The 26330-nt window shown below is 43.8% G+C and overlaps 5 protein-coding genes across 6 annotated transcripts in view; all 5 read right to left on the reverse strand.

Moving 5' to 3' along the window:
- LOC104308871 (UDP-glucuronosyltransferase 1A1) overlaps positions 1–26330 on the reverse strand; it is an 84049-nt gene that overhangs the window by 54682 nt on the left and 3037 nt on the right. Inside the window, exon 1 of one of the 2 annotated variants that reach the window (XM_054172130.1) lies at positions 1396–2276. The exons of the other annotated variant lie outside the window; for it this stretch is intronic. Coding sequence (XP_054028105.1) covers positions 1396–2241 — 846 coding nt within the window. The 5' untranslated portion in view covers positions 2242–2276. Of the gene's footprint in view, positions 1–1395; positions 2277–26330 lie in introns of those variants that run through there. 2 annotated transcript variants of the gene reach the window in all.
- Positions 4036–5918, reverse strand: LOC104308876 (UDP-glucuronosyltransferase 1A8). Its single transcript, XM_009910116.2, has 2 exons — positions 5052–5918; positions 4036–4173 (listed from the first exon to the last, which is right to left on the reverse strand). Exons 1-2 carry the CDS (start codon positions 5895–5897, stop codon positions 4036–4038), a joined length of 984 nt encoding a protein of 327 aa, XP_009908418.2. The 5' UTR covers positions 5898–5918.
- Positions 12120–12989, reverse strand: LOC128897918 (UDP-glucuronosyltransferase 1A8-like). Its single transcript, XM_054168394.1, has one exon. The coding sequence runs from the start codon at positions 12987–12989 to the stop codon at positions 12120–12122; it is 870 nt and encodes a 289-aa protein (XP_054024369.1).
- LOC128897921 (UDP-glucuronosyltransferase 1A8-like) lies at positions 14050–15713 on the reverse strand. The gene is made up of 2 exons (XM_054168407.1): positions 14825–15713; positions 14050–14081 (listed from the first exon to the last, which is right to left on the reverse strand). The coding sequence occupies exons 1-2, from the start codon at positions 15690–15692 to the stop codon at positions 14050–14052; spliced, it is 900 nt and encodes a 299-aa protein (XP_054024382.1). The 5' UTR covers positions 15693–15713.
- Positions 18518–20289, reverse strand: LOC128897925 (UDP-glucuronosyltransferase 1A1-like). Its single transcript, XM_054168420.1, has 3 exons — positions 19443–20289; positions 18960–19002; positions 18518–18624 (listed from the first exon to the last, which is right to left on the reverse strand). The coding sequence occupies exons 1-3, from the start codon at positions 20286–20288 to the stop codon at positions 18518–18520; spliced, it is 996 nt and encodes a 331-aa protein (XP_054024395.1). The 5' UTR covers position 20289.

The following is a 26330-nucleotide window of genomic DNA, read 5'->3' on the forward strand; positions in this document are numbered from 1 at the left end:
ACCTGCATGTCTTATGGATAGATCTCCACTACCAGGATGCATAATGCAACCCCAGATCTGAGGTGCAGAAGAACAGCAGCTGAATGAAGTTAACTAGGAACTTGATAGTGGAACCTGTGACTTTGAATCCCCTCATGCAGGGGCACAACTGTCCCCTTAAGGCCATGCTTCCTGGCAGAGGAACTGATTCAGAAAACAGAAATTGGAGCATAACAGAGAACAGACAAAGAAAGAAAGAATGAACTTCTTAGGTTAGTACAGAGTCAGCTGAGTTCAGATCTGAACTGGGTAATTATTAGTCAGACAGTAAGGACTGGCTCATTGATCAGGTGAGAAGGGTCTCGTGCTCTTTAGCAGCTCCCGTTGTGTGTACAGATTAGAGCCCCAGGGTAGTTTGATCAGAGGTCATAAACAGCAAGAACTATGTGCCAGCCTGGAGGAAAGGCTTCCTCACTTAAGGATACTGAGGGACATACATTTCATGTTAAACAAGGCTCAGCATCCTCTGCAAAAGCATAACAAACAGATGCTGAAGTGGCATCAGGCTGCTCTGAACTGCCACTGAGTTCATCAGCACCTTGAATGGGAATGCATGGACAAAATTACTAATGTGTGGTTCATGAAGAGAGTCACATTGCTCCTTTACTTCAGTAACTACCTCCTCAAATCTGGTTTTAATGTCATGTTTCAAGGTAACCAGATGTTTAAGTAGTGTGTATTTTCAGTGAAACAACAACAAGAGCAAATTTGAAAGGTTGCTATAGCTTCCATTTCTGAACTCTGCTTTGACCAGTTTCTAGGAACTATGTGCTTATGAGCTGCACCCCCAAAAGAGCAACTTTGCATTAACTTTGGCTAAATTTCATTGGCTAAAGTTCATTTGCCATGTCTTCCTAATAAGGGACAACTTACCATGCCAGCCTTCAAATACTTCTGGAGTCATTAGAAGATGAGGCTGGACAGTTAGGTTGGAAACCATAAATCAGGAAGACACAACCAAAGCCAAAGAACAGACTTTGCGAAAAAGAAAAACAAGTGACTCTTAGAGAATAATCTTCAAGGGTTTTCCTCAGGTAAAAGAAATCTAGATGCCTAAAAGGTCAGACTCCATGAAAATGAAATAAACAGCTCCCTCTGACTGATGAATACAAATCACTAAGAGCAGTGATTTGCAGCTGGTAGAGAAAGTCAATTTTTTGTTGGCTTTGTTGTGAAAGCCTCGTGAATTCTGAGGCATCTGCCTCCATTAAGGTAATTTGATTTCAGCTTGTAGAAAAGAATTGCTGAAGCCTGGTTTTACCCAATCACTGCCAGAAATAAAGAATTGAATAGCACAAAAAAGGCCATAATAACAACTCATAGCTAAAGGTATTATTTGGATGGAAAATAACTTACCTTAGACAGTGGTTTCTGCTGAACACAGTTTATACCTCCAACAAACACCATATTGGGCATCACTGGCCTCACATAGTCAAACACAAAGTCTAATCTCAGAAGCCAAATAGAAGCAGAGTCCACAAGATCCATCAGTGATACATCTCTCTGAAGAACTTCTGAGGAAAGCTTTAGTGCATCTTCATAGACATAATTACAGATAAAAAGATCCATGATGGCAATCAGTGCATTTTCAACTCTCTGTAAAAATGTCATGTGGTCTGAGTTGAAAGACCATGCTCTTGGGATGTAGGAGAGAGGGCTTGGGCACTGTGGTGCTTCATAGTGTAAGTTGCAGGGAAATCCTCTCATGAAGAACACATATGGAAGAGAAAGATAATTAGCAACTGTTGCTCCACACATAAAAGCAGGATCTGTTAGGACAGCATCGAAGTTGCTTTGGTTCAAGTACTGCAGGGTCTCCTTGCTGTTGAAGAGGTCCCTGCACTGACCATAAAATGTACGGAAAATATTGACTGTGCTCTTATACGTTGCTATAGCATTCATTGGGAAAGGCAGGTCCTCCAGGGAAGTAGCAAATAACTCACGAAAGGAATTGTCCAGTTCTTCTAGTGTCTGAGACACTGGGTGTGTTTTCACAGTGTAAGCCTGGGTCGTTTTCATATTCCAGCTCACTTCTGGCATAATCACCACCACCTCGTGTCCTCTCTCGGCGAGCTTTTCAACCACTTTCTGCATGCTAAGCCAGTGGCTTCCTACCATGGGCACCACCAGGAGCTTCCCTCCATCTGAGAGGCCAGGAAGGAGGAGGAGAAAAATGCAGGTACAGCAAAGCCTCAGAGTCATCTTCCTGTGGTCAGGGTATAGACTGTGGAAGAAGTTGTTCCTTCAGGCTGTAGCTGGATGTTGCTTTTGAAGGATCTTGATCCTTTTATATGTTGAGTTGTGCTTCTTTGTCATATCTCCTAGTTAATGATTCACAGTTTTATGTTATCGCTGGTCTGAATTTTTTTCCTAATTATTTGTAAACCAGATGCAGTGACCCTTTTCCAAGTCATAGGAGTTCCTTGTGTTTGGGAGGGAACTAGCACCTCAACATGCTTGTCAGATTTCTTAGGACTTCTCTCTTGATCTCTTACGTGGTCTGTCTTATGCCTTGGTCAGGACCAAGGAAGGCAGGTTTGGTGTGAGCAGTTTCAGTATGGCAGTGATGAATGAAAACAAGCACAACAAATGTCTTTATGGTTGGACACAAGGATGTTAGGACAGTTTCTTTCAGGACAGGATAGGAAACATAACAGGAGAACCTCAAAATTAGGTGAAGGCGAATGAATCATCCTCCCCACTGCCACCCCACTTCTCCTACCCTCTCACCATTTGCTGCAGATAGGTAAGCAGAGAGGTGAGAGGAAAAATTATCCTGCTGTGGTGAAAGATGCTTATGTCCAAAATTGTCCTAAATATTGCTTCCACTCCTTCTTCTGCAGGACAAATTTGCTATCCAAGCTTTGCAGCACACTTCTCATGAAGGGAGTGGGTGCAAAGCAAAGCTCAGGACAGGTGAAGTTAATCAGTACCTTTGAAGTGCCTCTGAATGTTGGAGAGTTTGCCAGCACCTCCCTCAGTTGGCTTGGTTATCTGCAATTGTTTCTTGATGAGCTAAAACTTTGCTAGGTTCAAATGAGTGTAAGATAAGGCTTGTTTAACTCTCACATGTGGAAACATATGCAAAGCAGTAGGAACCCTGTACTTTCATAAAAAACTGCATAGCTGAGGGATGGCAGGGTAGAGATGGCAGAGTAGGAATGGACAACCCCAAGGGAGAGGGGCTGTAGTGGACAAATGCAGTGGATAGGAGGTATGTTGTGTCAGCAGAACCGCTCCCTGTAGCCCTGCTGCCGCAACCTCTGTGATCACAGTAGACCACGGTGGGAATCGACACTGGAAGGAAGTGAAGTGAGGTGAGGTGAGGTGAGGTGGCAGCATTAGGAAGGCAGCTGGGAACACCTACTTGTTTGAAAGAGGGAGCTCTTGTTCTTCAGTTACTGCAGTGGCTCATCTCTATTTCCTCTTCCAGTGCAACTCGATGATCTGCTCCATAACCTTCCCTAGCACTGAGGTCAGACTGACAGGTCTGCTGTTCTCTGGTTCCTCCTTCCAGCCCTTCTTCTAGAAGGGTGTCACATTTGCTAATCTCCATAAACTGGGACTTTCCCAGTTAGCCAGAACTGCTGATAAATGATGGAAAATGGCTTGATGAGTGCTTCTGCCTCCTTCCTCAGTACCTAGTTCTACTACTAAAGACCCAGGCAAAGAAAGCATTAAGTACCTCAGCTTTTTCTCATCCTTGGTTGTTTTGTTTCCCCCTGGATTGAATAAAGATGGAGATCCTCCTTAGTCCTCATTATATTGTTAATATATTTGCAGAAGCATTTCTTATTGTCTTTTAATAGCAGAAACCACTTACTTTCTGCCCCTCTGATTTGCTCCCTGCATTGACTCACAGCTTCGTAGTCCTGCCTCTTCTTTCAGATGCCATAAACTCCCCTTTTTTCTCCCTGAGCTGCAGCCAAAGTTCTCTCTTCAGCCTGGCTGGCCTTCTGTCCTGCCTGCCAATTTTTGGCCCCTGTGTATGGCCTGCTACTGTGCCTTTAAGCCTTCCTTCTTGAACAATGTCCAGTCTTCATGAACTCCTTTGTCCTTCAGGACTGCATCCCAAGGCATTCTGTCAACCAGTTTCCTCAGCAAGCCAAATTCTGTCCTCTTGAAGTCAAGGTTCTGAGACAGGCAGACCATGGGTTCTTACCCATGACACAACAGTGTTAAGCAACTCTTTCACTAGAATTATTTTTTGCTAGAGGCTTATTAGAGCAATGAAGCTTGTGAAGAGTTTCAGAGAACAAGGTTTGTAAGGAGGGGTTAAGGTAACTGGGATTATTTAGACTGCAGAAGAGAAGATTGAGAACAGCCATCATTACTCTCCACTACTTTCAGAAAGGAGGTTGTAATGAGGTGGGGATTGGTCTCTTCTCCCTAGTATCAAGTGACAGGATGAGAGGAAATGGCCTCAGATTGTGCCCAGTGAGGTTTAGATTAGTATTAGGAGAACCTTTTTTTACTGAAAGAGTGCTAAGGCATTGGAACAGGCTGCCCGGGTAGGATGTGGAGTCACCATCTCTACAGGTGGTAAAAAAAAAGTGCAGGCATGGTACTTTGATACATGATTTAATGGCCATGGTGCTGCTAGGTTGACTGTCGACTTGATGCTTTTAGAGGCCTTTTCAACTAAGATTCTAGTAATCTAAGGTTATACCACCATCCCCCTTTACTGCTCCAAGGAATAAGAACTCTATCATTTCAAGATCACCATGCCCAAGACAGGCTAGAACCATCACATTCCCCAGAAGTCCTCCTCTGACCACAAACTGTATTCTAAGAGAAAGACAGGTAACTTTTAAGGTTGTGTGGGATACTGTCACTGGTAGTCAGAATATTTCCTAAATTTTGTAGGGCCCGTGTTTTATATTTTTAAATATAATAATCTTATAACCTTTCTTTATTTTTGTGCTTAGATATCTATCAAATACTGTACCTTTTAAGACTCGGCTTAGAGAAGGTGTTTTGAATTAACTTCAATTGTAGGAAAAATAACTTACCTTAGACAGTGGTTTCTGCTGAACACAGTTTGTACCTCCAACAAACACCATATTGGGCATCACTGGCCTCACATACTCAAACACAAAGTCAAATCTCAGAAGCCAAATGGAAGCAGAGTTTATGAGGTCCAACACAGATACATCTCTCTGAAGAACTTCTGAGGAAAGCTGTACTATGTCATTATATAAACCATTACAGTACACAAGTTCCATGAGGGCAATCAGTGCATTTTCAACTCTCTGTAAAAATGTCATGTGGTCTGAGTTGAAGGAAAATAGCCTTGGGATGTAGGAGAGAGGGTTTGGGCACTGTGGTGCTTCATAGTGTAAGCTGCAGGGAAATCCTCTCATGAAGAACACAGATGGAAGAGAAAGATAATTAGCAAGGGTTGCGCCACACATAAAAATGGGATCTGTTAGGACAGCATCAAAGCTGCTTTGATTCAAGTACTGCAGAGTCTCCTTGCTGTTGAAGAGGTCCCTGCACTGAGTAAAGAAACTATTGAAAACATGCACTGAGCTCTTGTATATTGCTAGAGCATTCATTGGGAAAGACAGATCCTTCAGGTGAGTGGCAACATACTCACGAAAGGCATTGTCCAGTTCTTCTAGCGTCAGAGTCGCTGGGTGTGTTTTCACAGTGTAAGCCTGGGTCACTTTCATATTCCAGCTCACTTCTGGCATAAGCACCACCACCTCATGTCCTCTCTCGGCGAGCTTTTCAACCACTTTCTGCATGCTAAGCCAGTGGCTTCCTACCATGGGCACCACCAGGAGTTTCCCTCCATCTGAGAGGCCAGGAAGGAGAAGGAGACAAATGCAGGCACAGCAAAGCCTCAGAGTCATCTTCCTGTGGCTGGATTACAGACTGTGTAAGAGCTTGCTCCTGCAGGTTGTAGCTTGATGCTGTTTCTGAGGGAACTTGTTGAGATGTGCTGCTTTGTCAGAATCTCCAAGTTAATGATTCACTGCTCTGTGTGGTGGTATGTTTATTTTTTTCTCATTACTTGCAAAACCAAATGCAGTGACCCATTCCTGTGCTGAGTCATTGCAGACCCTTGTGTTCAGGAGAGAGATAGCTCCTCAACATGCTCGTCAGACTCCTTAGGATCTTTGATGTGTCCTTTCTTATGTCTTGGCAAGGACCAAGCAAGGTGGGCCTGGTGTGAGCAATTTCAGTCCAACAGCAACAAATGAAAACAGCCTCAACAAAAGCCTCTATGGGTGGAAACAAGAGAGCAGTTTCTTTTAGGACAGGATAGGAATCACAACGGGAGAAACCTCAGGGTAAGAGGAAAGGGAGAATGGACCAACACTTCTGAGATAGCAGGAATCCCCACAGTTACGACACCACCAAAAAAAGACTCTGGGAGAGGCTGGCTTGGCAGTTAAGGCATAGATCAGAGAAGCTGAAGTCCAGGCTCCTGATTTAGAGCAGTAATACAGTGCTGTCACACAGAATGGCCCTCAGGCAATTGAAAACTCCTCTGCCCTTGCCTATACATGAATTAGAGGGCAGACAGAAGATGTTCTAAACGTGTTTTAAAGACTTCTACTGCTTACACAGCTTGGACTGTTCAGTAGAGACTCATGTGTTAGCCCAGGTGAGGGAGTGGCCTTAGCTCACAAGCAGCTGTAGCAGTATCCTCAGTTTCCAAGAGCCATCACCTTCACAGCAATTCTTTTGACCTTATCATTGCCAAAGCAATTTGATGCCCAAACAGCACCGTGACATGGAAAAACGATGAAACACAGGAGACTTGCAGCTGGGCAGCCTTGGTCCCCCAAGTGATGGAATGAATTGTGCATTTTTTGCTGGGTTCTTTCCTATCAGCTCCTTTCTTTCCCCAGCTCACCAAATTCTTAAACTTTTCCTTGTTTAGGGAAACTCCCAGGCAAGTGCCAAAATGCAATAGTCTTTCAGGCACTTGATATCTTATCAGAAAACAAAAGATCTTCAGAGTACGGGGAGAAGGTCTGAAGTAAAAGTGAAAAAAAGAATGCTCTCAGAATCTGTAATAGCATTCCAAGATGCATGAAGTGGCCAAATGAAGAAAAAGAACTAAACCATATTATCTCCAAGTTTATATAACATGAACTAGAAAAATATATTTTTGTAAACACTTTTCTCTCACTAAAGAGGTTAACTTCTGTATTTTGCAATAGCAGTCCCCTCCAATCTGTTTCGTGCAGAAGAGAAAGCAGATAGCTGACTGACACGTGTCCGGCCCTCCTCTCCTTATACAGCAGGACAAATTCACCATCCAAACCTTGCACCACCCTTAACATGAAGGGAGTGGGTGAAAAGGCAAGCCAAGCACATATGAAGTTAATCAGTACCTTTGAGGCACTTCTGAGTGGTGGAGACTTTGCCAGCAACTCTCTCGGATGTCTTGGTTATCTGGCAGTGATTTCTAGAGGGGTTAAATTCTGCTGGGTTCAAGGGAGTGCTTCATAAGTCTTGTTTCCCTTGCACACATGGTCACCTATGGAATGCATTAGGAACTCTGAACTTGGGTAAGAAGCTGCATAGCTCTGGGATGCTACCACTATGTACCACAATGTGTGATCAGAGTGGATGGACCATGATGGCATTCAACACTGGAAGACATTGAGATGAGCATTAAGAAGGCAGCTGGGAACATTTGCTCATTTCAAAGAGGGAGATGTTGTTCTTTAGTTACTACCCTGGCTCATGTCTGTTTCCAGTCCCAATGCTGACGCAAGCACAGGCTACACCTGATGGGGCCATATGATGCTGAGAAAGGGAACTGGACCGGGAAGTGTGGGTGGAGCAGCAGTGCCAGCTTCTGTGAGGGCTCTTCCATGTCAGTTTCCCCCCTACAAAGCACATGCTGAGCAAGTGACTTCCACCCTGAGGTGCCACCAGGATCTTTCCACCTTCAGCAAAGCATAAAGATGATGTCAGAAGAAGAAATATTCCTGCAGGTTGGTAAAAACAGGGAAACAGAGGAACCATTGCTTTCAAAGGCAACCTTGAAGATGCACCCAGCAGAACGAATGGAAATTGCAACACCATTTCTTCTCCTAATTGAGAACACCTAAGCAGCATGCAGAAGGTTGATGTTAAATTCTCACCTCCTGGAAGCACTCAGACCTGCATGTCTTATGGATAGATCTCCACTACCAGGATGCAAAATGCAACCCCAGATCTGAGGTGGAGAAGAACAGCAGCTGAACTTTGATGAGAAGAGAGATTCTCTCTTAGCTAAATTAGCTAGGAACTTGGTAGTGGAACCTGTGACTTTGAATCCCCTCATGCAGGCGCACAACTGTCCCCTTAAGGCCATGCTTCCTGGCAGAGGAACTGATTCAGAAAATAGAAATTGCAAAACAGCAGTTCACCATTGTAGAACACATAACATAACCCATCATGTTTCTAATTCATGAACTCATGAGTTCAAGGCCAGTGCAGCTCACGTCATGACTGAAACAGTTCATCAACTCTGTAGGTCCAGATCCTTCTGCATCTCAAATTGCTTGGATTTTTTTTTTTTGTTATAATATTAATTTTTTATTCTTCTCAAATAATGCTTCCATTTCTTGTTATGTAGATGTTCGAATCACCCTGAGCACAGCTTCCAGGACAAGATGTATGCAGGCGAAGACCTGCATTACGTTATACAGCAAAGTTGTATAGCCTATCAAAAAGCTCCTGTGTCTGATCTTAATTGGTTATTTTCTACTGGCATGCTTGTAATTAAGGCATACATTCGGTTAAAATAACAAAACAATATTTTAACACATCCAACCAAATTCTGCCTAGTTTCTCTCCTTCAGTTTCAAGATGTTTACATTCTGTCCTGTGTCAAAGATAAACATAGCCGTCTCTAATTCGAGCAAAACCAAGTCTTCTCCACAGCCTTCCAAAGTTATCCGAAAACAACCTTCTCCTACAGCTTATAATGTTGGTGATTATCTCACACCATGAAAGTTCATAAGTAGGTGCCTGGGCAGGTACTTTTGGAATACAAGTTGCTTATCTAGTGCATGCAGGGCTCTGCATCCCTGGTGGAACTTTCCTTCACATTCAATTTTTTGCAGGTTTGTTTTCAAGCCTGATTGGAAAGTTTTGACATTAGAATAGAATAGAATAGAATAGAATAGAATAGAATAGAATAGAATAGAATAGAATAGAATAGAATAGAATAGACCAGGTTGGAAGAGACCTTCAAGATCATTGTGTCCAACCTATCAATGAAGAACCTGCCCTCAGGACCAGCCAGTCCATTACTGCCACTGTACCCACCCTAAGTTTACAAAATAGGATTAACCTAAGGGGACTATTCAAAGTGCTTAGGAGAGGATGAGGCACAGAAACAGAATTACTGATCACAACCTCTGAAAAGGCTGTTGAATGAACACTAGAAGAGGATGCATTCAGGCTAGACCAGCAGGTGAAGAAAGATAGTCAAGCGTCTTCCAGGGGGGGAATTTCCCAACATCTGCCTGTGTCTTCAATAACAGCAATCTTGCCCTCTCCTGCCTCCATGCCCTTTTGAAAGACTCCTTGTGAGCCCCTCCTTTTCCTCCATTTGAACATGGATTATCAGTTAGAGTGAAGCAACTAGCACCAGAGACTGTCCTGCTAAGAGGATGGACACTGCCACTTCCAACACAAGCACTAACCATAATTATCCAGATGAGGAGGGATGATAGTAGGGCTTTCTTCTCCATTTCTCTGTTTCAGAAGGACTCAGGACTTGCCATACTTTAATATTCCTTTCCTGCTTTCCATCTGCTATGGAATAGGCTCTGCTTGATTCAGAAACCTGGTTGGTACCTTAAAACCTGAATGGGAATTTACAGAAGACATCTACGTCCAGAAAATCTGACAACCTAATGATATAACCTTTAAAAGAAGGGGAAGGTACAATTTTAAAAGGCAGTCTCTTAGGCTTTAGACATTGACACATTTACATAGTGGCAAAGATGAAAATCAATCAGTCTGGCAGATACAAAACCAACTGATGAATAACTACAATCTCGAGTCCTAGATATATGTGGCATAAGAAACTAAGATGAAATGGAAGCTAACAAGCCTGGCTCCTGCTGGGGAGGATAGCTGGAAACTCACCAAAATGCAGGTGAAGTTCAATAAAAAAGCAAATAATTTGGGGAAATAAAAAAGGCTACTTATCATTTTCATTGTAATATCTGATAAGATTTTATTTTTGCCAGGATGATCTAATCTAAATGCTGGGCACTAGGAAATGACATTTCTGCACCATGCAGAAATTCTCATTAGCTTCCTGTCTTTATATACCACAGTGGTGCTAGTTCGGTTTTCATTTCAGGAAGCTTCCTGATTTATTTTCTTGCCTTTTCAATAGAAACAAAATAAAATTGTATACCTGAGACAATTTTTTCTTCTGATCACAGTGTATCCCTCCGATAAAAAACATGTTGGGCATCACTGGTCTTGGGAACTCAAATACAAAATCAGATCTCATTAGCCAAACAGATCCACGGCTTAGCAGGTCTGCAGCTGTCACTTTCCTTTGAAAAATTTCATATGCGAGTTCTTCAAACGGAGCATATATTGGCTTACAGTAAACAAACTCCAGCATATAGAGCAGCATGTTCCTCACTCGTTGAGCGAATGTCATGCTATCTGAATGGTTTAGGAAGAGTCTGGGGACATAGGAAGGAGGGCTTGGACACTGGGCAGCTTTAAAATCCATTCCACAAGGAAGTCCTCGCAAAAAGTAGACCGAAGGTACTGAAAGAATCTCAGCAATTATCGGACCGCACATGAGGACCGGATCTGTGAACACCACGTCAAATTTGCTCTCTCTCAAGTACTGCATCATGTCTTCGTTGTGCAAAAGGCTCTTACAGTTGATGAGGAAAAGGTTGGAAATTTCTAACACGCTTCGATACATTGTAATGATAATATTCAAAACAGATTGCTCAATAAAATGATCATTAACAAATGACTTTAGACCACCAGCTAAATGTTCCTCTCCATAAGGTATCGGATATACTTTCATGGTATAGTTATAAGGCTCCTTTGGCTTCATATACAAGCTCGTTGATGGTACAAGCACAACAACATCATGTCCCTTTTGCTGGAGTTTCCCCACTACCAGGCGCATGCTGAGCCAGTGACTTCCATCCTGAGGTATCACCAGGATCTTTCCACATTCAGCTAAACATAAAGACAAAGTCAGAAGAAGAAATATCCTGGCAGGTTGGTAAAAACACAGAAATGGAAGAGCCATTTTGGTGGATGTAAACCAGAGAGTTCTGCTCTGGAGGCAACCAATGCAGCCCTTTGTAGAAAGGTCCATACAGATGCCAGCTTTTCTGCAGGGAACTTATTGACTGCAAAATCAAATATTTAACATCCAGGGAAGGGGAGAACGCTGTTCCTGATAAATAAATATCTCCTTTTGCTCTACTTGTTAATTTTTAACCGTCAGAGTGTGTCAGCACATTCCTTCCTTCATAAACCAACACCAAATATGTACTCTTATCACAATGAACTTAATAAAATTGACTACAGATCTACCCAGAGAGAAAAGAAGCCGAGTTTTCTTTTCAAAATGCAACATGAAATACACTCAGAGGATGACACACAAATTTTATATTAATTCTTCAGATTTCAGTATGACATTTATGTCTCATCATGATGTAGAAACAGAAATAACTGCAGCTGGACAGCCAGTTTGGAAACCATAAATCACAAAGAAAAAGAAGTGATTCTGCTGAGTCTAGAGTGAAGAAGAAAACAAGCAAAACTCAGAGAATACTCCTGGGGGATCTGATCAGGTAGAAGACTCCATGAGAAGGAAATGAACAACTGCCCCTGACTGGAGAATACAAATCAATGTGGGCAGCAACTCATAGCTGCCAGATGGCAATTTTTTGTTGGATTTGTTGTGAAATCCTCATGAATTTTGAGGCATCTGCCTCCATGAAGATAATTTGATTTCAGCTGGTGGAAAAGAATTGCTGAAGTCTGGTTTTACTCAATCATTGCCAGAAATAAAAAACTTGAATGGCACAAAAAAAGGCCATAATAACAACTCATAGCTAAAGGTATCATTTGGATGGAAAATAACTTACCTTAGACAGTGGTTTCTGCTGAACACAGTTTGTACCTCCAACAAACACCATATTGGGCATCACTGGCCTCACATACTCAAACACAAAGTCAAATCTCAGAAGCCAAATGGAAGCAGAGTTTATGAGGTCCAACACAGATACATCTCTCTGAAGAACTTCTGAGGAAAGCTGTACTATGTCATTATATAAACCATTACAGTACACATGCTCCATGAGGGCAATCAGTGCATTTTCAACTCTCTGTAAAAACGTCATGTGGTCTGAGTTAAAGGAAAATAGCCTTGGGATGTAGGACAGAGGGCTTGGGCACTGTGGTGCTTCATAGTGTAAGTTGCAAGGAAATCCTCTCATGAAGAACACATATGGAAGAGAAAGATACTTAGCAACTGTTGCTCCACACATAAAAAAAGGGTCTGTTAGGACAGCATCAAAGCTGCTTTGGTTCATGTACTGCAGAGTCTCCTTGCTGTTGAAGAGGTCCCTGCACTGAGTAAAGAAACTATTAAAAAGATGCACTGAGCTCTTGTATATCGCTAGAGCATTCATTGGGAAAGACAGATCCTTCAGGTGAGTGGCAACATACTCACGAAAGGCATTGTCCAGTTCTTCTAGCGTCAGAGTCGCTGGGTGTGTTTTCACAGTGTAAGCCTGGGTCGTTTTCATATTCCAGCTCACTTCTGGCATAAGCACCACCACCTCATGTCCTCTCTCGGCGAGCTTTTCAACCACTTTCTGCATGCTAAGCCAGTGGCTTCCTACCATGGGCACCACCAGGAGTTTCCCTCCATCTGAGAGGCCAGGAAGGAGGAGGAGACAAATGCAGGCACAGCAAAGCCTCAGAGACATCTTCCTGTGGCTGGATTACAGACTGTGTAAGAGCTTGCTCCTTCAGACTGTAGCTTGATGTTGCTATTGAAGTAACTTGCTCCATTTATATGTTGAGTTGTGCTGCTGCACCAGAATCCGATCGTTAATGATTCACTGCTCTGTTGATCTGCTACTGCGTAGAAAGCTTGGACTGTTCAGTAGAGACTCATGCAATTTGATGCCCAAACAGCACCGTGACATGGAAAAACAATGAAACACAGGAGACTTGCAGCTGGGCAGCCTTGGTCCCCCAAGTGATGGAATGAATTGTGCATTCTTTGCTCGGTTCTTTCCTATCAGCTCTTTTCTTTCCCCAGCTCACCAAATTCCTGAACTTTTCCTTGTTTAGGGAAACACCCAGGCAAGTGCCAAAATGCAATAGTCTTTCAGGCACTTGATAACTTTTCAGAAAACAAAAGATCTTCAGAGTAAGGGGAGAAGGTCTGAAGTAAAAGTGAAAAAAAATTGCTCTCAGAATCTGTAATAGCATTCCAAGATGCATGAAGTAGCTGACTGAAGAAAAAGAACTAAACCATATTATCTCCAAGTTTATATAACATGAATTAGAAAAAGATATTTTTGTAAACACTTTTCTCTCACTAAATAGGTTAACTTCTGTATTTTGCAATAGCAGTCCCCTCCAATCTGTTTTGTGCAGAAGAGAAAGCAGATAGCTGACTGACACGTGTCCGGCCCTCCTCTCCTTATACAGCAGGACAAATTCACCATCCAAACCTTGCACCACCCTTAACATGAAGGGAGTGGGTGAAAAGGCAAGCCAAGCACATATGCAGTTAATCAGTACCTTTGAGGCACTTCTGAGTGGTGGGGTGGAGACTTTGCCAGCAACTCTCTCAGTTGTCTTGGTTATCTGGCAGTGATTTCTAGAGGGGTTAAATTCTGCTGGGTTCAAGGGAGTGCTTCATAAGTCTTGTTTCCCTTGCACACATGGTCACCTATGGAATGCATTAGGAACTCTGAACTTGGGTAAGAAGCTGCATAGCTCTGGGATGCTACCACTATGTACCACAATGTGTGATCAGAGTGGATGGACCATGATGGCATTCAACACTGGAAGACATTGAGATGAGCATTAAGAAGGCAGCTGGGAACATTTGCTCGTTTCAAAGAGGGAGATGTTGTTCTTTAGTTACTACCCTGGCTCATGTCTGTTTCCAGTCCCAATGCTGACGCAAGCACAGGCTACACCTGATGGGGCCATATGATGCTGAGAAAGGGAACTGGACCGGGAAGTGTGGGTGGAGCAGCAGTGCCAGCTTCTGTGAGGGCTCTTCCATGTCAGTTTCCCCCCTACAAAGCACATGCTGAGCAAGTGACTTCCACCCTGAGGTGCCACCAGGATCTTTCCACCTTCAGCAAAGCATAAAGATGATGTCAGAAGAAGAAATATTCCTGCAGGTTGGTAAAAACAGGGAAACAGAGGAACCATTGCTTTCAAAGGCAACACTGAAGATGCATCCAGCAGAATGAATGGAAATTGCAACACCATTTCTTCTCCTAATTGAGAACACCTAAGCAGAATGCAGAAGGTTGATGTTAAATTCTCACCTCCTGGAAGCACTCAGACCTGCATGTCTTATGGATAGATCTCCACTACCAGGATTCATAATGCAACCCCAGATCTGAGGTGGAGAAGAACAGCAGCTGAACTTTGATGAGAAAAGAGTTTCTCTCTTGGCTCAGGGGAGACCTTATTGCTGTCTAAAACTTCCTGAAGAGTGGTTGTAGCCAGGAGTGGGTTGGTCTCTTCTCCCAGGCAACCAGGACCAGAAAAAGAAGACACAGTCTCAAACTGTGGAATGGAAAATAACTTACCTTAGACAGTGGTTTCTGCTGAACACAGTTTGTACCTCCAACAAACACCATATTGGGCATCACTGGCCTCACATACTCAAACACAAAGTCAAATCTCAGAAGCCAAATGGAAGCAGAGTTTATGAGGTCCAACACAGATACATCTCTCTGAAGAACTTCTGAGGAAAGCTGTACTATGTCATTATATAAACCATTACAGTACACAAGTTCCATGAGGGCAATCAGTGCATTTTCAACTCTCTGTAAAAACGTCATGTGGTCTGAGTTGAAGGAAAATAGCCTTGGGATGTAGGAGAGAGGGTTTGGGCACTGTGGTGCTTCATAGTGTAAGCTGCAAGGAAATCCTCTCATGAAGAACACATATGGAAGAGAAAGATACTTAGCAACTGTTGCTCCACACATAAAAAAAGGGTCTGTTAGGACAGCATCAAAGCTGCTTTGGTTCAAGTACTGCAGGGTCTCCTTGCTGTTGAAGAGGTCCCTGCACTGAGTAAAGAATCTATTGAAAACATGCACTGAGCTCTTGTATATCGCTAGAGCATTCATTGGGAAAGACAGATCCTTCAGGTGAGTGGCAACATACTCACGAAAGGCATTGTCCAGTTCTTCTAGCGTCAGAGTCACTGGGTGTGTTTTCACAGTGTAAGCCTGGGTCACTTTCATATTCCAGCTCACTTCTGGCATAAGCACCACCACCTCATGTCCTCTCTCGGCGAGCTTTTCAACCACTTTCTGCATGCTAAGCCAGTGGCTTCCTACCATGGGTACCACCAGGAGCTTCCCTCCATCTGAGAGGCCAGGAAGGAGGAGGAGAAAAATGCAGGCACAGCAAAGCCTCAGAGTCATCTTCCTGTGGCTGGATTACAGACTGTGTAAGAGCTTGCTCCTTCAGGCTGTAGCTTGATGTTGCTATTGAAGTAACTTGCTCCATTTATATGTTGAGTTGTGCTGCTGCATCAGAATCTGATCGTTAATGATTCACTGTTCTGTTGTCTGCTGTTTTTTCTCATTACTTGCAAAACCAAATGCAGTGACCCATTCCTGTGCTGAATCATTGCAGACCCTTGTGTTCAGGAGAGAGATAGCTCCTCAACATGCTAGTCAGACTGCTTAGGATCTTTGATGTGTCCTTTCTTATGTCTTGGCAGGGACCAAGCAAGGTGGGCCTGGTGTGAGCATTTTCAGTCCAACAGCAATAAATGAAAACAGCCTCAACAAAAGCCTCTATGGGTGGAAACAAGAGAGCAGTTTCTTTTAGGACAGGATAGGAATCACAACGGGAGAAACTTCAGGGTAAGAGGAAAGGGAGAATGGACCAACACTTCTGAGATAGCAGGAATCCCCACAGTTACGACACCACCAAAAAAAGACTCTGGGAGAGGCTGGCTTGGCAGTTAAGGCATAGATCAGAGAAGCTGAAGTCCAGGCTCGTGATTTAGAGCAGTAATACAGTGCTGTCACACAGAATGGCCCTCAGGCAATTGAAAACTCCTCTGCCCTTGCCTATACATGAATTAGAGGGCAGACAGAAGATGTTCTAAACGTGTTTTAAAGACTTCTACTGCTTACACAGCTTGGACTGTTCAGTAGAGACTCATGTATTAGCCCAGGTGAGGGAGTGGCCTTAGCTCACAAGCAGCTGTAGCAGTATCCTCAGTTTCCAAGAGCCATCACCTTCACAGCAATTCTTTTGACCTTATCATTGCCAAAGCAATTTGATGCCCAAACAGCACCGTGACATGGAAAAATAATGAAACACAGGAGACTTGCAGCTGGGCAGCCTTGGTCCCTCAAGTGGTGGAATGAACTGTGCTGTGTTCTTTCCTATCAGTGTTTTTATTTTCTTTCTGCAGTATAGGCAAGCTCCTGGGCAAGTGCCAAGATGCAATTATCTTTCTGGCAGGTGATAACTTTTCAGAAAACAAAAGATTTTATCTTCAGAGTAGAGGGAGAAGGTCTGAAGTAAAAGTGAAAAAATGCTCTCAGAATCTGTAATAGCATTCCAAGATGCATGTAATGGCTCAATGAGGAGTAAGAACTAAACCATATTATTTTCAAGTTTATATAACATGAACTAGAGAATGATGCTTCAGCAAACACTTTTCTCCCACTAAACAGCTGTTTTGCAATGGTTTCGCACCTGCTGTTTCCTCAGAAGACTACACAGAGATCTGACTGACACACATCCTGCCCTCCTCCTTCCACAGCAAGAATAATTCAACATCCAAACAGTGCAGTACCCTTAACATGACTGGATGAGAAGGATGTCCCTCTTTGTGATTTTGATGATTTATAAGCTTGGAACTTTGCCAGCACATTCCATCTTTCCTCAACTAACACCAGAGATGTACTCTTGTCCTAACTGTGCTTAATACCATTGAGTGAAGAAGTACTCAGTGAGAAAAACAGCAAGGTTTTGCTTTCAAAGGCAACCTTGAAGATGCACCCAGCAGAATGAATGGAAATTGCAACACCATTCCTTCTCCTAATTGAGAACACCTAAGCAGCATGCAGAAGGTTGATGTTAAATTCTCACCTCCTGGAAGCACTCAGACCTGCATGTCTTATGGATAGATCTCCACTACCAGGATGCACAATGCAACCCCAAATCTGAGGTAGAGAAGAACAGCAGCTGAACTTTGATGAGAAGAGAGTTTCTCTCTTGGCTCAGGGGAGACCTTATTGCTGTCTACAACTATCTGAAGAGTGGTTGTAGCCAGGAGTGGGTTGGTCTCTTCTTCCATGCAACCAGGACCAGAACAAGAGGACACAGTCTCAAACTGTGCCAGGGGAAGTTTAGGCTCAAGCTGAGGAGAAAGTTCTGAGAGAGATGTTGAGAGAGCAAGAGCAAGAATCACCAAGGTTGGAAAAGACCTCAAGGATCATCAAGTCCAACCTGTTACCCAAGGCCTCATGACTACTGAACCATGGCACCAAGTGCCACGTCTAATCCCCTCTTGAACCCCTCCAGGGACGGTGACTCCACCACCTCCCTGGGCAGCCCATATCAATGGCTAACATTGAGGAGAAAGTTCTTCACAGAGAGAGTTGTTAGCTGTTGGAATGGGCTGCCCAGGGAGGTGGTGGGGTCACCATCCCTGGAGGTATTCAAGAGGGGATTGGATGTGGCACTTGGTGCCATGGTTCAGTAGTCATGAGGCCTTGGGTAACAGGTTGGACTTGATGATCCTTGAGGTCTTTTCCAACCTTGGTGATTCTGTGATTCCGTGATTAAATTAGCTAGGAGCTTGATAGTGGAACCTGTGACTTTGAATCCCCTCATGCAGGGGCACAACTGTCCCCTTAAGGCCATGCTTCCTGGCAGAGGAACTGATTCAGAAAATAGAAATTGGAGCATAACAGAGAACAGACAAACAAAGAAAGAATGAACTTCTTAGGTTAGTACAGAGTCAGCTGAGTTCAGATCTGAACTGGGTTAATTATTAGTCAGACAATAAAGACTGGTTCATTGATCAGGTGAGTAGGGTCTGGTGCTCTTTAGCAACTCCTGTTGTGTGTACAGATTAGAGCCCCAGGGTAGTTTGATCAGAGGTCATAAATAGCAAGAACTGTGTGCCAGCCTGGAGCAAAGGCTTCCTCACTTAAGGATACTGAAGGACAAACATTTCATGTTAAACAAGGCTGAAGCGTGGGTGACCCAAGAGTGCAGATTAATTTTCCTCAGCTTTAAGGCGCTCAGCATCCTCTGCAAAAGCATAACAAACAGATGCTGAAGTGGCATCAGGCTGCTCTGAACTGCCACTGAGTTCATCAGCACCTTGAATGGGAATGCATGGACAAAATTACTAATGTGTGGTTCATGAAGAGAGTCACATTGCTCCTTTACTTCAGTAACTACCTCCTCAAATCTGGTTTTAATGTCATGTTTCAAGGTAACCAGATGTTTAAGTAGTGTGTATTTTCAGTGAAACAACAACAAGAGCAAATTTGAAAGGTTGCTATAGCTTCCATTTCTGAACTCTGCTTTGACCAGTTTCTAGGAACTATGTGCTTATGAGCTGCACCCCCAAAAGAGCAACTTTGCATTAACTTTGGCTAAATTTCATTGGCTAAAGTTCATTTGCCATGTCTTCCTAATAAGGGACAACTTACCATGCCAGCCTTCAAATACTTCTGGAGTCATTAGAAGATGAGGCTGGACAGTTAGGTTGGAAACCATAAATCAGGAAGACACAACCAAAGCCAAAGAACAGACTTTGCGAAAAAGAAAAACAAGTGACTCTTAGAGAATAATCTTCAAGGGTTTTCCTCAGGTAAAAGAAATCTAGATGCCTAAAAGGTCAGACTCCATGAAAATGAAATAAACAGCTCCCTCTGACTGATGAATACAAATCACTAAGAGCAGTGATTTGCAGCTGGTAGAGAAAGTCAATTTTTTGTTGGCTTTGTTGTGAAAGCCTCGTGAATTCTGAGGCATCTGCCTCCATTAAGGTAATTTGATTTCAGCTTGTGGAAAAGAATTGCTGAAGCCTGGTTTTACCCAATCACTGCCAGAAATAAAGAATTGAATAGCACAAAAAAGGCCATAATAACAACTCATAGCTAAAGGTATTATTTGGATGGAAAATAACTTACCTTAGACAGTGGTTTCTGCTGAACACAGTTTATACCTCCAACAAACACCATATTGGGCATCACTGGCCTCACATACTCAAACACAAAGTCAAATCTCAGAAGCCAAATGGAAGCAGAGTTTATGAGGTCCAACACAGATACATCTCTCTGAAGAACTTCTGAGGAAAGCTGTACTATGTCATTATATAAACCATTACAGTACACAAGTTCCATGAGGGCAATCAGTGCATTTTCAACTCTCTGTAAAAACGTCATGTGGTCTGAGTTGAAGGAAAATAGCCTTGGGATGTAGGAGAGAGGGTTTGGGCACTGTGGTGCTTCATAGTGTAAGCTGCAGGGAAATCCTCTCATGAAGAACACAGATGGAAGAGAAAGATACTTAGCAACTGTTGCTCCACACATTAAGATGGGATCTGTTAGAACAGCATCAAAGCTGCTTTGGTTCAAGTACTGCAGGGTCTCCTTGCTGTTGAAGAGGTCCCTGCACTGAGTAAAGAACATCTTGAAAACATGCACAGACTTTTTGTATATCGCTAGAGCATTCATTGGGAAAGACAGATCCTTCAGGTGAGTGGCAACATACTCACTAAAGTTATCTTCCAGTTCTTCTTGTTTCAGAGTTGCTGGGTATGTTTTCACAGTGTAAGCCTGGGTCACTTTCATGTGCCAGCTTACTTCTGGAATAAGCACCACCACCTCATGTCCTCTCTCGGCGAGCTTTTCAACCACTTTCTGCATGCTAAGCCAGTGGCTTCCTAGCGTAGGCACCACCAGGAGTTTCCCTCCATCTGAGAGGCCAGGAAGGAGGAGGAGAAAAATGCAGGCACAGCAAAGCCTCAAAGTCATCCTCCTGTGCCTGGCGTACAGACTGTGGAGTCAGAGAGCAGAGCTTGTTCCTTCAGGCTGTAGCTTGATGCTGCTTTTGAAGGAACTTAACCAATTTATGTTGAGTTGTGCTGGTTTGTCATAATCTCCAAGTTAATCATTCACTGCTCTGTGTTGTAGGTGGTATTATGTTGGGGTTTTTTTTCCCCCTCCTTACCTGCAAAACCAAATGCAGTGACCCTTTCCTGTGCTGAGTCATTGCAGACCCTTGTGTTTGGGAGAGAGGTAGTTCCTCAACATGCTAGTCAGATGTCTTAGGGTTTCTCTCTTGATCTTTCATGTGCCCTGTCTTATGCCTTAGTCAGGCAGGTCTGTTGTGAGCAGTTTCAGTAGACAGTGACAAATGAAAACAGTCTCAAGAAATGTCTTTATGGTTGAAGACCAGAATGTTAGGTTAATTTCTTTGAAGACAGGATAGGAAACACAACAGGAGAACTTCAGGATAAGGGGAAAGGGAGAATGGACCAACACTTCTGAGATAGCAGGATCCCCCCGATTTACAATGATACCCAGTAAAGTCTCTGGGAGAAGCTAGCTTGGCAGTTAAGGCATAGATCAGTGAAGCTGAAGTCCAGGCTCTTGATTTAGAGCAGTAATACAGTGCTGTCACACAGAATGGCCCTCAGGCAATTGAAAACTCCTCTGCACTTGCCTATACATGAATTAGAGGGCAGACAGAAGATGTTCTAAACGTGTTTTAAAGACTTCTACTGCTTACACAGCTTGGACTGTTCAGTAGAGACACATGTGTGAGCCCAGGTGAGGGAGTGGCCTTAGCTCACAAGCAGCTGTAGCAGTATCCTCAGTTTCCAAGAGCCATCACCTTCACAGCAATTCTTTTGACCTTATCATTGCCAAAGCAATTTGATGCCCAAACAGCACCGTGACATGGAAAAACAATGAAACACAGGACACTTGCAGCTGGGCAGCCTTGGTCCCCCAGGTGGTGGAATGAATTGTGCATTCTTTGCTGGGTTCTTTCCCCAGCTCACCAAATTCTTAAACTATTCCTTGTTTAGGGAAACTCCCAGGCAAGTGCCAAAATGCAATAGTCTTTCAGGCACTTGATAACTTTTCAGAAAACAAAAGATCTTCAGAGTAAGGGGAGAAGGTGTGAAGTAAAAGTGAAAAAATGCTCTCAGAATCTGTAATAGCATTCCAAGATGCATGAAGTGGCCAAATAAAGAATAAGAACTAAACCATATTTTTTCCAAGTTTATATAAAATGAACTAGAGAACGATGCTTTAGCAAACACTTTTCTCTCACTAAAGAGGTTAACTTCTATATTTTGCAATGGCTCCACACATGATATTTCTTGCAGAGTACTAAGCAGATAGCTGACTGACACATGTCCTGTTCTTGTCTCCTTCTACAGCAGGACAAATTGACCATCCAATCCCCCATGAGGGGAGTGGGTGAAAAGGCAAGCCCAGGACAGATGAAGTTAATCAGTACCTTTGAGGCACTTCTGAGTGGTGGAGACTTTGCCAGCAAAGTCAGGAAAGTCAGTTGTTTTGGTTGTCTGGCAGTAATGTCTAGATGGGTTAAATTTTGCTGGGTTCAGGGGAGTGCAAGATAAGTCTTATTTACCTTGCACATATGGTCGCCTGTGGAAAGCATTAGGAACTCTGAACTTGGGTAAGAAGCTGCATAGCTCTGGGATGCTACCAGAGGCCCTGCTGCCACAATGTGTGTGATAAGTGTGGATTCAGTGCTGGAAGAAATTGAGGTAAGCATTAAGAAGGCAGCTGGGAATATTTGCTCATTTCAAAGAGGGAGCTGTTCTCTAGTTACTGCCCTGGCTCATGTCTGTTTCCAGTCCCAATGCTGATGCAAACACAGGCATCTAGTGGGGCCACATGATGCTGAGAAAGGGAACTGGACCATGATGTGTGGGTGGAGAAGCAGTGCCAGCTTCTCTGAGGGCTCTTCCATGTCAGAGTTTCCCCCCTACAAGGCACATGCTGAGCAAGTGACTTCCACCCTGAGGTACTACCAGGATCTTTCCACCTTCAGCAAAGCATAAAGACGGTGTCAGGAGAAGAAATATCCCTGCTGGTTGGTAAAACCATGGAAACACCACTGTAGTGGCAGTAAACCAAAGAGTTCTGCTCTGGAGTCACCCAACACAGTCCTTTCTATGAAGGCCCATGTAATATTTAAACTAAAATACTAAGTATTTAACTTCCCAATACATTTGTGGTTACTTTTCATATTACCATTGCGTATATAATAAGGAAGGGGAGCAGACTTTTCTTGGAGAAATATATCCCTCTTTGTGCTTTTTGATGATTTGTAAGCACATTCCATCTTTCCTCAGCTAACACCAGAGATGTACTGTTGTCCTAACTGTGCTTAATACCAGTTAGTGAATATACTCAGTGAGAAAAGAAGCAAGGTTTTGCTTTCAAAGGCAACCTTGAAGATGCACCCAGCAGAACGAATGGAAATTGCAACACCATTCCTTCTCCTAATTGAGAACACCTAAGCAGCATGCAGAAGGTTGATGTTAAATTCTCACCTCCTGGAAGCACTCAGACCTGCATGTCTTATGGATAGATCTCCACTACCAGGATGCACAGTGCAACCCCAAATCTGAGGTAGAGAAGAACAGCAGCTGAACTTTGATGAGAAGAGAGTTTCTCTCTTGGCTAAATTAGCTAGGAACTTGATAGTGGAACCTGTGACTTTGTATCCCCTCATGCAGGTGCACAACTGTCCCCTGAAGGCCATGCTTCCTGGCAGAGGAACTGATTCAGGAAACAGAAATTGGAGCCTAACAGAGAACAGACAAACAAAGAAAGGATGACCTTCTTAGGTTAGTACACAGTCAGCTGAGGTCAGATCTGAACTGGGTAATTTTTAGACAGACAATAAGGACTGTCTCATTGTTCAAAATACTGCTGTAGGTTTTTACGAGTGTTATTGGCACTAAAAGGCCATAATCACAATGCATAGCTGTAAGTCTTCTGTGGATGGAAGAGAACATATCTTATACACTGCTTTCTTCTGAACACAGTCTATACCTCTAATGAAGACCATACTGGGCATCCCTGGACTGACATAGTCTCCATGCTGCTGAAAAGGTCCCTGCAGTAAGCAAAGAATGTAAAGAAAATATGGTGTGAGCTGTTGATCATTGGTAGAATGTCCATTGAGAAAGGCAGGCCCTTCAGGTGAGTGGCAGCATACTCACTAATGCTATCATCCCGTTCTTCTATTGTCTGAGACATTGGGTGTGTTTTCACAGTGTAAGCCGGGGTCATTTTCATTTGCCAGCTAAATTGTGGCATGAGCACCACCACCTCGTGTCCTCTCTCAGACAGCTTTTCAACCACTTTCTGCATGCTAAGCCAGTGGCTTCCTAGCACAACCTAGCAGAACCAGGAGTTTCCCTCCATCTGAGAGGACAGGAAGGAGTAAGATAAAAATGCAGGCACAGCAAAGGCTCAAAGTCATCTTCCTGTGGCTGGAGTACAGATTGTGGAAGAAGTTGCTCCTTCAGACTGTAGCTTGATGTTGCTTTTGAGGTAACTCAGTCCTTTAATATGTTGAGTTGTGCTGCTTTGTCATAATCTCCTAGTTAATTATTACTCTTTCATGTTATAGCTGGCCTGGTTATTTTTTTTCTCATTACTTGTAAACCAGATGCAGTGACCCTTTTCCAAGTCATTGGAGTTCCTTGTGTTTGGGAGAGAAGTAGCACCTCAACATACTAGTCAGATTTCTTTGGACTTCTCTCTTGATCTTTCATGTGCCCTGTCTTATGCCTTGGTCAGGACCAAGGAAGGCAGGTCTGGTGTGAGCAGTTTCAGTATGACAGTGACAAATGAAAACAGCCTCAACAAATGTCTTTATAGTTGGACACATGGACAAATGTCTTTATGGTAGGACAGGTTCTTTTAAGACAGGATAGGCAACTTAACAGGAGAACCTTGAAATAAGGTAAGGGCAAATGAATCATCCTCTCCACTGTCACCCCACCTCTCCTGCTCTCTCGCCATTTGCTGCAGACAGGTAAGCAGAGAGCCGAGAGGAAAAATTATCCTGCTGTGGTGAATGATGCTTATGTCCAGAATTGTCCCAGATATTGCCAGGACGTGTTCCTATATGTGTAGCTCAATCCCCCTCCTCCCTCTTCCCCTCCCTTCTGAAGCTGGGGGAGGGGTAGGGGTGCTGCTGGGGTCGGCGGGTGGGGAGAGTTGGATTTTGGCACCAAATTGGCAAAGGGACATGGTGCCACTCAGTGCAGGTAAACAACCTGCCTGTGCATGTTTTCCACCTCTGTGATAAAGTTCCCATGATTTACTCGTGCTTGCCTTGTTCATGGCGTATGCCTACACTATATTTGGCAAAACACCACATCACTGGTTAATTATTCAGCGTACAAAGGATGCTCACTGGACCGGTATTCATTGTGGCAAATGTTAAATAGGAGTCGTTTTGGTAAACAAGTGCCCGTGCTCGCCTCATACGCTGCGTTGGCAAAGTGTCTGCTTTGCCCAGGACTCCAACCACCGTTCCCAAGTGCTTTGCTACGGACCAACACCGCTTGCCTGGTGCATAACCATTGCCGGGGTACAGGTGATGTCGCGCTTTGTGCCAGCCCCACGTACCATACCCCGTGTCCTGTGGATGGAGCCAGCCGTTGCCTGACCCGTCGCCAAGTGAGAGAACAGGGGTAGGCCGTGTGCACCACCCATCTCGGAGTGCTACAGCCCCCGAATGGAGACATCTCTTCCTCCGGACCAGCAGCCTCCCAGCCGCACCCCCGTGAGACGCAGAGGGAGTCCCGTCCACGTGTCCCCCCCTCGGAGAGAAGCCGCTTTGCCGTGCCCTGCAAACCTTGTCAATGAGGCTTCCCACTCCCCCCGCTTGTCCTCGTCGTCCCTCCATCCCCTGCCAGTGGGAAGCCCTTCTCACTTCAACGCGCCCCACAGACTGAGCTGCAAAGGCCTCTGAAAGTTTGCTGGAAGGCAGCAGGACCTTTTAGTCTGGGAGAAGCAGCCACCACGCGGCACAGCGCCATTTTCAATATCCTTATTACGACACATCCTTGCCACAAGTTCTGGACTAGAAATGCAGTATCAAGGAAAGATTGCCCAAAAATACTTAGTTCAAGAGTAAACCGAATATTTCCTCATCAAATCTCTGTTAAGGTTTGTGCCAGACCGCTCTGTTTTGTGGGCTCACCAGTCACTGTCACACTCCACCCTCTTCCCCCACCCCTCTTTCCAAATTAAGTTTTGTGTCGAAATTGCTAAATTATCTTATCCATCTGAACTGTTCAAAGTGTCCATACATATACACTTTGTAGAGGTAATTCTTCCAACTGTAAATATCGACTGTAAATTAATTGTGGCATAGTTTGTACATAAATAGATTATAAAAAAATTGTATTAATATCTCTGCCATTCATTCATAACTAGAATATTTTATTACACATGTCCTCCACTCCTTCAGCAGCAGGACAAATTTGCTATCCAAGCTTTGCAGCACACTTCTCATGAAGGGAGTGGGTGCAAAGCAAAGCTCAGGACAGGTGAAGTTAATCAGTACCTTTGAGGTGCCTCTGAATGTTGGAGAGTTTGCCAGCACCTCCCTCAGTTGGCTTGGTTATCTGCAATTGTTTCTTAATGAGCTAAAACTTTGCTAGGTTCAAATGAGTGTAAGATAAGGCTTGTTTAACTCTCACATGTGGACACATATGCAAAGCAGTAGGAACCCTGTACTTTCATAAAAAACTGCATAGCTGAGGGATGGCAGGGTAGGGATGGCAGAGTAGGAATGGACAGCCCCAAGGGAGAGGGGCTGTAGTGGACAAATGCAGTGGATAGGAGGTATGTTGTGTCAGCAGAACCGCTCCCTGTAGCCCTGCTGCCGCAACCTCTGTGATCACAGTAGACCACAGTGCGAATCGACACTGGAAGGAAGTGAAGTGAGGTGAGGTGAGGTGGCAGCATTAGGAAGGCAGCTGGGAACACCTACTTGTTTGAAAGAGG

This window comes from Dryobates pubescens, chromosome 2 (genome assembly GCF_014839835.1).
Source record: "Dryobates pubescens isolate bDryPub1 chromosome 2, bDryPub1.pri, whole genome shotgun sequence".
Classification (NCBI taxonomy): domain Eukaryota; kingdom Metazoa; phylum Chordata; class Aves; order Piciformes; family Picidae; genus Dryobates; species Dryobates pubescens.

Bases quoted from the DNA above. Each gene is read 5' to 3' on its own strand.
- LOC104308876 (XM_009910116.2), bottom strand. From the start codon at position 5,897: ATGACTCTGAGGCTTTGCTGTGCCTGCATTTGTCTCCTTCTCCTTCCT. The intron at 4,174-5,051 runs GTAAGTTATTTT...TGCCTGTCTCAG, and splicing joins AGCAGAAACCACTGTCTAAG to AACCTTGACTTCAAGAGGAC.
- LOC128897918 (XM_054168394.1), bottom strand. From the start codon at position 12,989: ATGTCTCTGAGGCTTTGCTGTGCCTGCATTTGTCTCCTCCTCCTTCCT.
- LOC128897921 (XM_054168407.1), bottom strand. From the start codon at position 15,692: ATGACTCTGAGGCTTTGCTGTGCCTGCATTTTTCTCCTCCTCCTTCCT. The intron at 14,082-14,824 runs GTTTGAGACTGT...AATGTCTTCCAG, and splicing joins AAGTTATTTTCCATTCCACA to TGTTGAATGCCATCATGGTC.
- LOC128897925 (XM_054168420.1), bottom strand. From the start codon at position 20,288: ATGACTTTGAGGCTTTGCTGTGCCTGCATTTTTCTCCTCCTCCTTCCT. The intron at 19,003-19,442 runs GTAAGTTATTTT...CTAACTGTCCAG, and splicing joins AGCAGAAACCACTGTCTAAG to CCTCATCTTCTAATGACTCC. The intron at 18,625-18,959 runs GTAAGTTGTCCC...TTCCCATTCAAG, and splicing joins AGTATTTGAAGGCTGGCATG to GTGCTGATGAACTCAGTGGC.